Consider the following 13767-nt stretch of genomic DNA (forward strand, 5'->3'; position numbering starts at 1 on the left):
AATTTTCTGGCCAGTCTTAAATGTGTTAAGTTACAGTATTTCACAGGAGATTTCCACTTCATTCTGAGCTTTAAAATTTACCCTTGGGCCAAAATGGGAACAGAAGACACAGTCAGCATGTGTGGGGGAAGAAGGAAAAAAAAAAAAAGAAAGAAAAAAGAAAATAAAAAAAAGAACACTGAAACACTGAATCGCTCAGAGCAAATCTTCTGGCCAATTATGGAATGCCAATCACCCAAAGAATTCCTCCATGTGAGCAACACGAACAGAGCTCTGGGCACTGGCACCGAGACAGAAGTGACATCCCCAATACTTCGGTAGCTACTTGGAATGTCAGTTGTCCTAAAAATAAAGAAGCCTGATGCAGTCCATACTCACATCACTTGCCAGATCCCTCTTTGCTTTAGCAGTCAAGATAGACAAAGCATCAAGACGCAGCTCAAATCCTTTTTCCTTCTGCTTCTCCCAGCTACTTTTGTACAGTTTCTAAAAAGGTGACAATAACACAACGACTTTATTAATATCAGTATACACTATTTGTTTTATAGTCACAATCAAAGCTCTTGAACAACTTCAGACTGACATACACTCCACTAGGCATGCAATCCCTGACCCACTGACCACCTGCCCAACGTAGAGACCCAGTGTCTGTAGCAGTGGATACATGGTCTTACTGGTTCTACTGAAACTGTTGATGTGTCACTGGCCACATCTCAACGACAGTAACCGTGTGGAAAATAAATAGCTTCAAATCTTAAAAGTGACACTCTTCAGTGGACTAGATGTAGTTAGTACTTAATCAAAGGCATATAATTTAGCCATTAAGTTTTTAGAGCTAAAATATTCAGACGATCTCAGAGAAAGGGCCTACTATCTACAGAACAAATATTTCAACAGTAGCTTTAGCTATTTACGGAAGTGAAGGAATCCATCCCATTCTCTCCCACATTACCTCACTGATATTTGCAGCATTTGCTTTAGCCAGTAGGAAGACAGGATCATCTTTGCTGATGGTATATTGATGCAGGAACTGCTCCTTTCCTGATCTGTAGGTAACCTGGCCACAGAAAGCAAATAGTGGTTAACAAGCAATAGTCTAGGTATAGTTTCAAATGAATACCCACTAAGCACTGCATATATCCAAGGATTTACACAGGTTAATCTACTTGGTGAATTAGGCTTTAATGTCAGGCTTTTTCTACTTAGTATGAATTTAAAAGTTGACTTAAAGAGCCAAACTGACCAAATCAGCCATGGTTAAAAGTCAGCAGTGAAACAATATTCAATCCAGGATAGCCTATTTCACTTTCCTAAAGTAAATTACTTAACTGGCTACAAAGCTGACATGAATCTCTATTGTACAAAAGGTATGGACATGGACCGCTCTTCAGAACTCCATAAAATTGCTGGAGGAGTTCTTGAAAAGCCATGTAAAGACGTTCCATATCCTCCCTTAAATAAAAAAAAAATTAAAAAAAAAAAAAAAAAAAAAGGAAAAAAGGCAAGACACTACTGTCCCTATGCCCCTAAATTAGTTGATCGGTCATTTTAGCAGTAGTTTTCTCTTGTTTCAGAAAGTTAAAAGTGAGCTACTGTAAGATAGGTTCTGCCAAATGGCACCTGAAAAGATGCCATTTGGAAGGGTAACTTGGCCATGAGGAAGAACAAGGAGTATTATAAAGGCATTTAGTTTGGGAAAACATGTTTGTTTTACTGTTTTATCAAGAGTAGCTAAAAGCAACAGCTGAAGAAGGTGCAATCTAACACGGTAGTTTAAAATAGTCTGCCAACTGCCCTCAGTGCACAGGAATACAAAACTTAGGTTGGTTGCATATTAGTCTCCATTGACTATTCTGCTTTGAAGTGCTGTCTACAGAGCAGATGGGAACACTGTTTTTCCTCCTGCTTCCTTCCTCCCTCTCTCATGGAAAGCGTGTCTTGGTGATGAAGAAGACACTAATGTCTCAGGAATCCTCAGGCAACATCTCAGAGATGCATTTCAGCCATACTTGAATCCAGTTTACAGAATTGCTGCCTGAACTACGAACAAGTGACTCACGACTGTCTTGTAGAGGTATCTCTCCCATCTCTGGCCATTATTGTCATTATGAACATGGCAGCTTGTTTCTGTTGACATGTTTTTGTTGTTTCTAGTTGAGAGAATTCAGCAAATGCACAAAGAAAAAACCCTTAAAAATAAATCCCAAAGAACTTCAAATACTGAAGTTTCATGAGTGGGTTGTCTGTTCCTCTCCGCGTCTACAACATGTACATACCTCAAGAATGAACATATTGGCAATAACATATCTGCAAAGAGAAAAATTCAATCAAGGACTCACATCACTTTGCAGTTCTTGGCTTTTCTTGGCATGTTTGATCTGAGAACTGTCAGCCACACTGGTGAACTTCAGAGCATCAGCCTTCTGTCTGTACTTTTTCTGGATCAAGTTAAAGTGGGTTAACACAGAAGTTGCTACAATATTTACCCTCCCCTAAAATTCAGTACTTTCAAACAGTGTATTCCTGATAAAAGCCAGAAGATGCCTGTAAATTCCCAGTTTAGTACAGGGATCAGCAAAATATGCCTCCAAATACTTTATAGTGATAGTATGTTCTTCTGGAAGGACCACAGTGGTGATTAGTGCAACAGACTTGTCCAAAGCATTGCAGCTGACACTGCAGAGCCACTAACTGGTGCCACATGCACTAGCTATGCATTTATAAACCTAGATTGCACATAGACTAATGTGTCATTCAATTTAAATCAGTACCCAAGAAACTATATGAGTTATCAGCCAATATTACCATCACATTTTATTACACAGGGATTCTCAAGCACACATAAGTGTCTAAATCACAGCACACCAAAATTACTGAGATCTTTTTAAATTATCAAGATATATTAAATTATCAAGATACCCTAAATTATCAATTAAATTGAAACACTAAAGGCAACTTTAGGTCTGCTGAAATAAAATGTTCTCCCTCTAATGTTTTGAAAGTAACTCTAGCTCAAGATCTTCCCCAACATCTCCCAGCTCCTTTCAAAACCAGGCTCAGCATAAACACTGCTGGGAGTAATAGCCAGAAGACTCCAGGCTCTAGTCTTGGATGTAGGAAGAAGCATCTCATTCCATCCAGCCTTTGGTACCAGTAACTTGAATCATCCTCTTAACTGCATCGACATTTTGCAGACAGACTAACATTTCTGTTTGACAAATAAGACTGCCCTTATTTTTGTTTTCTATCTGAAACACATTGCAGCAAAGAAGAAAACATGCACGGACTTTCCACAGACACTGGTTTGTGATCAGGGTGGTTTTGAATCAAACTCTCTGCCTTAGTATTGTGGGTTTCTCTCTTCAGAGTTCTGACTCTGAGACAGTACTGGGAAATGTAAGACACTATTTGTAGACTTCGGTATGATAGGGATACCAAGAAAACACTTCTTGGATAGTTCAGTCACCTTCTTATTCTAACAGTTCAACAGTGAAGTGGGACATTCCACCTAGGAACAGGGTAAGGGCATTTCTTTTCATATTTTATTTCAGGATATAAATCCTTCTTTTTGAACTGATGGGTGAACACATCAGTTTACACTGTGACTCCGCTGTGGGAACACAAAACAGAAGTTAAAAAAGCATGCAACACTTCAAAGAGGTGCTCATTGCTTTATTTTAGGAACCTGCAAGGGAGGCAGGCAGATTAAAAACAGCATGTTTTGTCATATTGCGTGGAACACAATGTAGTGACATTCTGCAAAGAAATGACAAAACGCCAGACTCTGCATGGCAATAAAGATCTCTAAATAATATCCACGGTTTAAATGACTGTCAGTCATCTCTTGGCCTTACAAGGCACCAAAATATAAAGGCAGATCATTATGGATTAAATATTTGTGGAAGTGATTATTACCACAGCACATCACACCACAATAGCAGATGTCAGTCTGTCTCTAACAAGACACTGGATCTGAGAGAAGTTGCTCTTGTTTCTAAGATGTATTTTTCCCCTTGCAAGAGCAGTGAGCGAATGCCAGAGACCCAAGGTAGCAGAGAATTTTGCCTCCAGAACTGGGTTCTGCTCCCTTCCTCCAGCACTAAGTAGGATTTTATTTGTCTTATCAAACTTCTCCTAAACTCTACTTTTCTATTCTTTAATTTTTCTAGCACTAGTCAGACAGCTCAGTACAGTTATGCAGCTGAGGAAGTGTACTTCCATAAGGTTAAACCATGAAGTGTGAGTGTACTACCTCATAATCTTGACAGAAATCAATAATCATAGAAGGAAAAACTGTAATTTTAACTCCAATGTAGGTTCTCCAAGACTGCTCTGTCCTATATCAACATAAGTCCATTACTCTTCCAGTTTTCAGATATGCACTATCAGGAACTTTTTAGTTCTTCTACATAACATGGTAGAATAAGTGTGCATAAACCATCTAACAGGCAACAGCCCAAGCACTTTGCTTACCTCACTGATCAAATCTCCAGCCTTTTTGGCTTGTTCTATATTAAGACTTCCTTCGCTGATACACCCAACTCCTTTCATCCACATCAGATCTGACCTATATTGAAGCTGTATAGGAAGAGGACATTCATTAGCATGAGGGGCACAGATTCAGTGTTTCTATATGAATATATGCACACTTTCAAGTTTCAAAAGCAAAGTACAATCTGAAGATGTTTTAAATCATTTTAGAACTCAAACAGCATCCACATGAAATTAGAAATAGCATCAAACACTGAAAAACTCTCTAAACTTTCATATTGTTTGTAATAATTCAAATATATATCTTACATCACTCTGGAGTCCATAAGCCTTCTTTGCCCATTTTGTCTTCATATCTTCTGGAACCACTGTGTACTCATGGAGTCTCTTTCTGTAATCTAGGTCACTAGCAAGTGCCTGGGCCTTCTTGGCGTGCTTCAGGGTTACCATATCCATAGGCAGATGGAAATGGGTCTTACTCGCCTCAAAATCTTTTTTATAGGCAATCTAGAAAAAGGAGGAATGGAAAGAAGCTGCCTGTAACAGCACATGGCAAAGCCAAACCTATTCTAAATCTCAACTCTTATTTGGACATCTACATTAGACAAAAAAAGAAATCAGGTGTTATGAGGAATCCACAAAACAGATACAAAATGGACAGTCCAGAGACACTGTCTCTATTACAGTGTATTTTACAATATACTTCTGTCTGCTTGGAAGTTCCATTTAGGAGTGTTCAGATTGGGGTTTTAATAGAATGATATTATTTTCCTGCCCCCCCCAAAATATCACCAGTGCTCCAAATTTCTCCTCAAGAACAAAAACACTGTGTATCCATTGTAGATTAACAGATTGGGGAAGAAAAACAACTTTTTTTTCAATAACTTCCAAGGACTTATAGTGAAACATCAGTAATGGGGTAGTGTAGATTTGATGAAAGATTTATAATTATTAAAACACCTTTTAAGTATGAGAAATAAATAATTTACCTCACTACTCATCTTGGCCACCTGCAGGGAGTGCAAAAGTCTTGAGTCTTTAGTTCCAATTGCTTTTCCTTTTGTTTTTTCATATTCTTCTTTATATTTAACCTTAGTAGAAAAAAAAATAATTTAAGTTCATTTTCCAGTTACCCCAAATACAGCAATATCTATGTCACTGGTCATTCAGGTAGTGAAAATTTACAAGAGTCTCGTATGAATCTCATTTTGTCACTTCAGACTTCCCAGATTTTATCTGAAATCCCCCAAATTGCCATAATGGCCTTTTATTTGCTTGTTTGTTTGTTTTTTAACCTTATTCTTTAAGGATTGTTCCTTTGAGATGAACTTGTTTAAAGATTTAAAGTTTTCTGAATAATTAAATGCTCTGGGTTATTTTGATTTTCTTTGTCCACATATGTCACTTAGTAAGGTTCTTAAAGCAAAAGATAAGAAACCAGTTAGCTAACAAAGAAGCTAGATATTCATCATTTGACTCTTAATGGGAGGAGGGAAACACACTGCTAGCATAAAAATCTTCTATTCTACTCCTTCATTGCCAAACACTTTCCAATTAGAGGATCACTTGTTTTTCTTCCTTTTCTACCTCTGAGTGAGAGTGAAATATCAAACCAGAAACTGAGTTTCCAACTGCTCAGCCTTTGAGAAAGATGAATGCACAACAGTCAAAAGTAGGGCTTAAAAACCCAAATGAAGCGAGTTAAGCTTTATTTCCCTCTGCTATAGCAACTTATGTTAAGAATAATTCCTAGGTAATTAAATATAACCTACTTCACTAGCAAGATCCCTTGAAGCTTTGGCAGCAAGTAAAGGCAGAAAATCGAGTTTCATTTCAAAGCCCCGACCCTTACTCTTCTCCCAGCCTTCTTTGTACTTAATCTGAGAAAGAAAAGACAGCAACATGTTACTAACACACAAGAACTTCAAGTGAGCATGGAGATGGCTAAGAGCAAAACAGAAGTATAAATATATTCAATATACAAACTGGAACCCTGTTAAGTCACAGTTCTTTATCATTAATTAATTACCTAGGATTGAGTCAAGAGTTTTATTTTTGGAGTTCACAGTCACTTTTAGACAGATTTGAAATGTTGAATGTTTCCAGAAAGCGTCATCATCTTTACATTCACTTCTCTTTCAAGGGTAACATATATATCATTATTCTCACATTACTTGGCTTACCTCACTATATAATTCAGCATTGGCTTTTGCCTTGATTAACTGAGGCACATCCTGAGGCAGAGTGTAATTGGTTTTAGTCTTCTCATACTGGGCTCGATAGTTCAACTATGATACAAGAAACAAACAAACAAAAAACAACCTCAGTTATTTCTAACAAACAACATGTCAGTAACACTAAGTGGTTACTGCTGAACTTGAGGCCATTAGTGCCATATAGTTATGGCTGACATCATTAACAGATTGGAGGTACTGTGATAATTATAATTTTTCCTAGGTTGTATGAAATAGTTATTCCAGAAAGATAATATTTACTGTAATAATTGCATCAATCGATGAAATGTAAAAGTTATAAAAGCAAGCATTAATAAATGCAAAGATGATAAACCCCTTACAAAAGTCACATGCATCTTGTTTAAATGGAGGAAAGTATTATATTTTACTGATTCAATGGTATGCTTGTTACAGTTTTGGAAGTGATTTCATTAAAAATATATTATTGTTTTCTTTGGATATCTGCTGATTAATTATCATCAATCAAAACCACTTAAGAACTACATATTATTCACAGATGAACTAAATTGTGTCCTAATTCTAAGGAACAAAACCGGTTAATGATGATAGAACTTACATCGCTGAGCTGCTGCGCATTTATTTTGGCTTGAGTAATTTGTGGACTGTTTGCAACAGAGCTGTACTTGAGCTTATCTATGCTTTGCCTGTAGTTTACCTAATTAAAAACAGAAAACAAGACTTAATAAAGAAAGAGATGTTCAGATTGGACAAATGAGAGACTGAGTATACAGGTTTGTTAACTAATTGTCTAGATATAGCACTGCCTAAACCATAATAACTGAGATGGGGAAACAAGCCATGATGTCTTGGATAAGATCTGCAGTTAATGCACTGAAAACTTCCTGGTCTGAAGTCACAATTTTCATTCATTTTAAAAGTGAACTTCACTTACAGCCTCTATGCCCAGAAAAACACAAATTCATAAAAAGACACAATTTCAGCTAGTCTCCATAAAATATACCATAAAACTGATATCCAATAACCATCACTCAGATTTTTTAAAATTTTAAGAGAGAATTACAGTGCTTCATCATATTGTTCCATTATAGGGAAGTCTTTCCAGTATAACACAATACAAAAGAAAAGAACTTTCTTATTCTTTGCTGGTTCTTAATATAATAATCATAGAAGTCCCTTGTGTGGTAAGAGCTTTGCATAGGGGATAAAAGAAGGAAAAAACAAATATGGTACAGAAAAAAAGTTATTCCAAAATCTGCTATTGATAGTAATAGAGCCCACTAAATTCCTAACATATTAAATCCCCAAATTCTGCAAAATTAAATTTTATGGAGGAGGTTTCTCTTAAACCTCTGGCTTCCAAAGGCCTCAGTGTCACACTGCAGGACACAATTACCATTCTCTGTAAGCCCTAATGAATATTCACTGTAGTTAATCATCACTCTGCAAACATGGCACATCACATAGTTGAAAACGAGTTTATCAAGAATACTTTTTTTCAAGAAAGTGGAATGTATTTCTAAAGATTTTGAGTTACTAGAAGTTTTTCAATGGCAACCTTTTTATCTGAATGATCCTCACAAACTTCCTTCTACCATAATAACAAACATCAGGCTAAAGGCAAAACCTGTGTGAATTGTCACACAGTTCCAAAATGATCAAGATACTACAAGATACTATAAATAGTTCATCTGCTCCTTTGCCACTCCCTTCCTGATGATTTTAGAAGTCATGCATGGTTACTGCTCTCCTTAGGTAAGGCGCAGGTTAAGTTCCTAATGTTAGGTGACATCGAGCAAGCCTTTAATGCTTGTGAAAGGTGACACTTTGGCATTCCCTGCACACTGATGTCCTCCACTTACTTGTAGAGCACAAACAACCAGAGTCATACACAATTTCCCTCACATTGTTCCATCAGGATCTGGGCAGAACTAACTCTTTTCCCTCGTTTCATGTCACTGCACAATCTGTGCTGAACGTAAATCAATGATCGAAGGTAGCAGCACTTTTTCCTCTCTTTTTCTCTCAGCCCTCTTGATTAACTGCACATTTTTGCTTCGACTTTGTTACCACTGGCTGCTTGCTCCAATGATTAAATCATAACTTGACATATAGAAATCATCACAATCTCTCCTACAGAGAGTTGATGAGCCACACAATCCATAGATAAAAACCCAGAAAGTTATTTACATCTTTCAAAGGGACCAACTTCCTTGTTGTCTGATATGAAGGAGTGAGAGTAGCTGGGTAATTGTAGTCAACACCGTCATGTTTGTAATCAGATTTATAGGCTATCTGAAACACAGGGAGAACAAAAAAAAATAAATAAACATTCCTTTTTTTTTAAGCTGTCATTTGTTTGAATAATTATCAGTCAAGAGGAAAGGAGCAACAATAATATTAATATTAAATGCAAGAAACAAAGTAAGTTCAATGTCGTCAGTGACAGAGAAAATGAAATTATTTGCATAGTTTAGCTACTAATTGATTCTTTTTCAGCTCCTCAATTAATCCAATGCCAACAGTGGGAGCATTAACTTAACTTCCACCTATGACATATCTCTTTTATCTTCCTGCTTAGTTCTCAAGCTTCTTACAGATTTGTAAATAATGTACTTGAAGGAATGGTATGTAACGAAATAGCTTCTTGACTAACCCAGTAAATTAAATTGGAATCCAGAAATCTTCATTAAAGACTGTTTCTCCAGCAAAGGTCTGACCCTCGCAGGGAGGGGAACCCAAGCAACCTCAGCTCCTACTGATGTCAAAGAGAATTGAAGGAGCTCAGTGTGTTGCCAGATCACTGAATTTGCTTATTTTAGCTTCTTCCACACAGTGAGGCATAAATCAGGACAAAAAGGTTTCCAGTTTCCCCACTTTTCAACATCCATCCTTCAGATAACCAATACATTTTGATCTTCATTTTTCTATCTATTTAATTCCAGTAAGATTTAAAGACACAAAAAAGCAACTCCTATACAAGTACATTTGAAAAAGACTTACATTGCTTGCCAAACTGCCAACTTTGATGGCATGTAACATCCGCTTATCCATGCCAATACCTTCATAATGACCTTTCATCTGGTTCTGGTAGGTTTCTTTGTATTTGAGCTATGAACAAATACAGAAAATACTCTGAAAAAAACGTATTTCATTTTTCTTTGTGTTTTATGTTTCAGTAGTGAGATAAATTATTACAGCTGTGATTTACTACTTACTACAGAAAAACACAAGTCCACAACAACCTTGGTGCCCTAAAAATGAAACCTAAAAGTTCTCTGTGAGTTCTCCATCTTAAAAGACATCATTTAGATATTCCCCAGATCACCTGGATGCCACAGATGATACACTACAGTCTCTTGTCAAATATTATTTCATAGGCAAACGTTATAAAATGTTTAGAAAAACATTACAGGAAAAGACTGTTTGTGCCTTAACAAATGAACAGATAACCATTTACTGTGTGTTCTGGTGCAGCAAGCACAGAAGAAGACATTTTGAATCCCAAACACCACAGTTAACAACCCTACCAGTTCATCTGTATCACAAAGATTCACTCTTCCTGGATTCCTGGCAACGGGAATCACATAAAATTACCAGTATCTTGAGATACAATTACTATCATTATTGATTAGTACTACACACTAAAGGTGCTCCTCCCTGACATTAGCTGTGTTGAAGTGCCTTCTATCTTTCCCTTGAAGAAATGGATACACACAATGAAATAAGCACTGGACTGAGATAACTGTAGCAACTAAGAGCTATTTGTCTGGATTAGTAATTCATTATAAGTAACCTCTCTTCTATATTATTTTGAATTCTTTTCATAATTACAGATAAAAAGAGTCCTAATCATCAGCCAGGACCTAACGGGGTAGGTGCTAATACGGACACAGATAAAAATCAGTTATAATAAGATTCCCAGAGCAGGCTTATCTGACATGCACACATATGAGCTGCAATTCCAGCAGCTCCCAAGTTAGGCTCTCTGCAAGCCACATACAAGGTATGAAGAACTTACATCACTGGTGTATTTTGAGATCTTGCTCACATTCTTGAACTGTGGAGTCTCACAGTAGTTAATGCTGTGGCCCCTGTTGTTTTCTAGATCCTTCTTATATTCCACCTGAGCAACAACAACAAAAAGAAAGTCTAAAGAGTTAGATAGGATACAACCTTACCTTAGCCTAGCAAGGACCACACACAGTATCTACTAGCCAGGCCAATGGTTCAGAGACTTTTCATATGTGATTTCTATCAGATTGCATATGATGAAAAGAAATATGAAGCTTAATCTCACACACTCAGTTCCCTGACAATAGCAGGGATGTATCTTCAAGGCACTTTGGTATCTAAAGTTCCAAAAGATACCAAAACCATCAGGCTGCTTGATTTTAGAATCTCCCACACACAGCACTTTGAAGGACCACACATAAAAAGTTTGGCAGTCCTCCGTAATACAGACATAGAGATCCATATTTCCCTGGAGACAGAGATCCACATTTCAAATCTGTTTCTACCACCACCACAGCAGAGTCATAAATGTCAAGAAACATGATCCGGCACTGTTAGCATAGGCAGGTGCATCTTTACTGAAAGGATATTTATTTCTGTAGCCATTAAAAATAAAAAGACTTTGCAGTATACTTAAGCACCTAATTTTAAGAAAAACAATATGGTAAAAAGTAATTTTGCTATGTAAATAAAAAGAGAACAAGGGCCCACTAAAGAACAAGAATGTCAACAAGTTTATAGACAGGAAAAAAAACTGCAAACAATCCCATTCATCTGGACCTCAAAGTATATGGGACAGTGCCAGGTGGAAAAGCATTAACAAAACCAGAGATCTATGAAAGAATTTTAAAGGTGGGTGTGGACCAGGCTAAAGGAAAAATAGCAATGGGTAATTTTGAACAGGAAGTATACAAAAGAAGGAAGTTTACTACCAGAATTCCTCAGAATAAATTTAAAGGCAGATCTGCTTTATTATTTTCATTAACTATTCTTGCAGTGAAATAGGAATGTGGTGATGAAATCTGGTAGGCATTGTCAGTTCAAAGGAATGTTGGAGGTCATATTAAAACATTTTGGAGACTAGAGTAATAGAAATGGGCTAATACACTGCTAAATTCAGCAGTGTAGAATTTAATACACTTAATACACTTAAGGACTAGTCACAAAAATTTCTACTGTAAGAGCTCATCATCTGAAAAGGCTGAGAAAGAGAAAATTGTTCATAAGTAGGCTGACCATGGAATGGTGGCAAGATACCAAAAAAACGTAGCTAAGGAAAAGGCAAATGCAGTCCAAGGCTGGAGCAAGAGAAGACTTTGGAGCAGGGATTGGGAAGTGTGCATGATATGTACAGGGTTGCAGAAAGAACTCATCAGAAACCTATGTGCTTTTACAGTCATTCCTGTTTAAAGAACATGCACTTAGTATGTAACAGCTGCAGTGAAGGACTGTGAGAGGAGATGAGAAGAATTTGGCTTGCTTAGTCTGAGAAAATAAAGACAGAGAAGAAAATGACATCCTGCCCATAAATATCTCAGAAGAAAAATCACCATGCAGAGAAAAGAACTTTCTAAACTAAAGGATAATGTTTGCACAAAACATAATGCTAATGAGATGGATGGGAATAAATGAAGCCTAGAAATGAGAAAGGAAGGATTATACAATACTGTGCTGAGACAGCAGGAGCCAGGAATCACTGGCCCAGGAGGCCCCTTCCAGTTCTACTTCAGGGGATTTTTATTATTGATGATTTTATACTTGAACATCTCAAGAGCATAAGTTTTTAAAGTGTCATGGGGAAGCTCCTGAAACTCACATTTATTAATAGCTATATTGCTGATATGACACTATAAATAAATTAACAAATCAGAATCTATTGAGAATCCCCTAGCAATCTTCTGTTATACCAGGTAGAGGAGGACTGTAGTATCAGTAAGCCAGTCTTTTACAGACCAGAAGGAAAGAAAAACCTGCATTAATAGAGTTATACAAATTTTGCATGTATTGGTATTATTTTTAATTAACATTAGAACCTTCTTTGAAACATATTCCTAAGGCAGCCTAAAGCATTTGTGTTTATAACTTTGCAGTGCATTAAGGGCACAGTACAGAGCTTTCTTAGATTTCTCCATGCTGCTAGAATGAGAAGTGCTTTCCTGGAGTTATTTGCCATAACCTCCACACAGACCACTGGAAGAGCCAGCTAACACTATCTGTAAGTAGTAAGTAATCTAAGAATTGTTCTTGCACCTCTCTCCCCAGTTACTGGGTTGAGCACAGATCAGTTTTGATAATGACTGGACAGTAAGAACAACAGCTTCCTGTATTTGTAGCCCTTACCCATCACACACAGATGTTTGTGTGGGCCACTCTTACCCCACTGCATAGATCAATACAACTCCTTACCTCACTGACAAGCTTGTTAACACTCTGGGCTTGTTTAAGGACTAAGTTGTCTTGAGCTGTTAAGGAATGAAAGTGAGCAGCACCTTTCATCTTGGAAAGATCTTTCTTGTATTTTATCTAAAAAAAACAAAAAAATAAAAAAAAAATAAACAGGAGAAAATAAAACAGACACATATCTTTTCAACATTGCTACTTCTACTGGATTTATGAGTTAGGATAAGAGTTTTCCTATTCTTGTTTCCATAAGCAAACAATTCAAGTTGTTTCTTCCTAAAATAAATCACACAAAATCACATGCCCACATCTCTTGCCAAGCTACTTAACTTGAACATTTTTTTTAATCAGTTTTCTTTTATGTGGACTGAACAGCACTGGCTGTTGTTTGTAGCTTGAACAGATAACTAAGACATTCTTGGCTAGTGACTGGCTGGAGCTTGTGTGCTCTTCCATTACTGAAGTTAAATCTCAGGACTTTCATTTTCGCCTTCCAGCCAGAGAATTACAGCTAGCCAGAGAATGACCAAGTTCATTGAACTTTTGGAGGACACAGATTTTAAGTAAGCAATGGCATTCTGCAGCTGTAAAGTTTTAAAGACAAGTATATTTTTCCTTTTAAGAAAAACAAACAATGAGATGAATAATA

At 36.9% G+C, this 13767-nt stretch overlaps 1 protein-coding gene across 1 annotated transcript in view; it reads right to left on the reverse strand.

Annotated features, from left to right (window-relative positions):
- The window catches only part of NRAP (nebulin related anchoring protein), a 48855-nt gene that overhangs the window by 22646 nt on the left and 12442 nt on the right, over nucleotides 1–13767 (reverse strand). Inside the window, exons 11-23 of the mRNA XM_026050525.1 lie at nucleotides 13125–13241; nucleotides 10726–10830; nucleotides 9708–9815; nucleotides 8895–8999; nucleotides 7303–7401; nucleotides 6675–6779; nucleotides 6264–6371; nucleotides 5481–5582; nucleotides 4801–4998; nucleotides 4474–4578; nucleotides 2340–2438; nucleotides 953–1057; nucleotides 379–486 (exon numbers count right to left, since the gene is read on the reverse strand). Coding sequence (XP_025906310.1) covers nucleotides 379–486; nucleotides 953–1057; nucleotides 2340–2438; nucleotides 4474–4578; nucleotides 4801–4998; nucleotides 5481–5582; nucleotides 6264–6371; nucleotides 6675–6779; nucleotides 7303–7401; nucleotides 8895–8999; nucleotides 9708–9815; nucleotides 10726–10830; nucleotides 13125–13241 — 1464 coding nt within the window. The remainder of the gene's footprint in view (nucleotides 1–378; nucleotides 487–952; nucleotides 1058–2339; nucleotides 2439–4473; nucleotides 4579–4800; nucleotides 4999–5480; nucleotides 5583–6263; nucleotides 6372–6674; nucleotides 6780–7302; nucleotides 7402–8894; nucleotides 9000–9707; nucleotides 9816–10725; nucleotides 10831–13124; nucleotides 13242–13767) is intronic.

Source organism: Nothoprocta perdicaria, unplaced genomic scaffold (genome assembly GCF_003342845.1).
Source record: "Nothoprocta perdicaria isolate Ctin4 unplaced genomic scaffold, notPer1 scaffold_7, whole genome shotgun sequence".
Classification (NCBI taxonomy): Eukaryota; Metazoa; Chordata; class Aves; order Tinamiformes; family Tinamidae; genus Nothoprocta; species Nothoprocta perdicaria.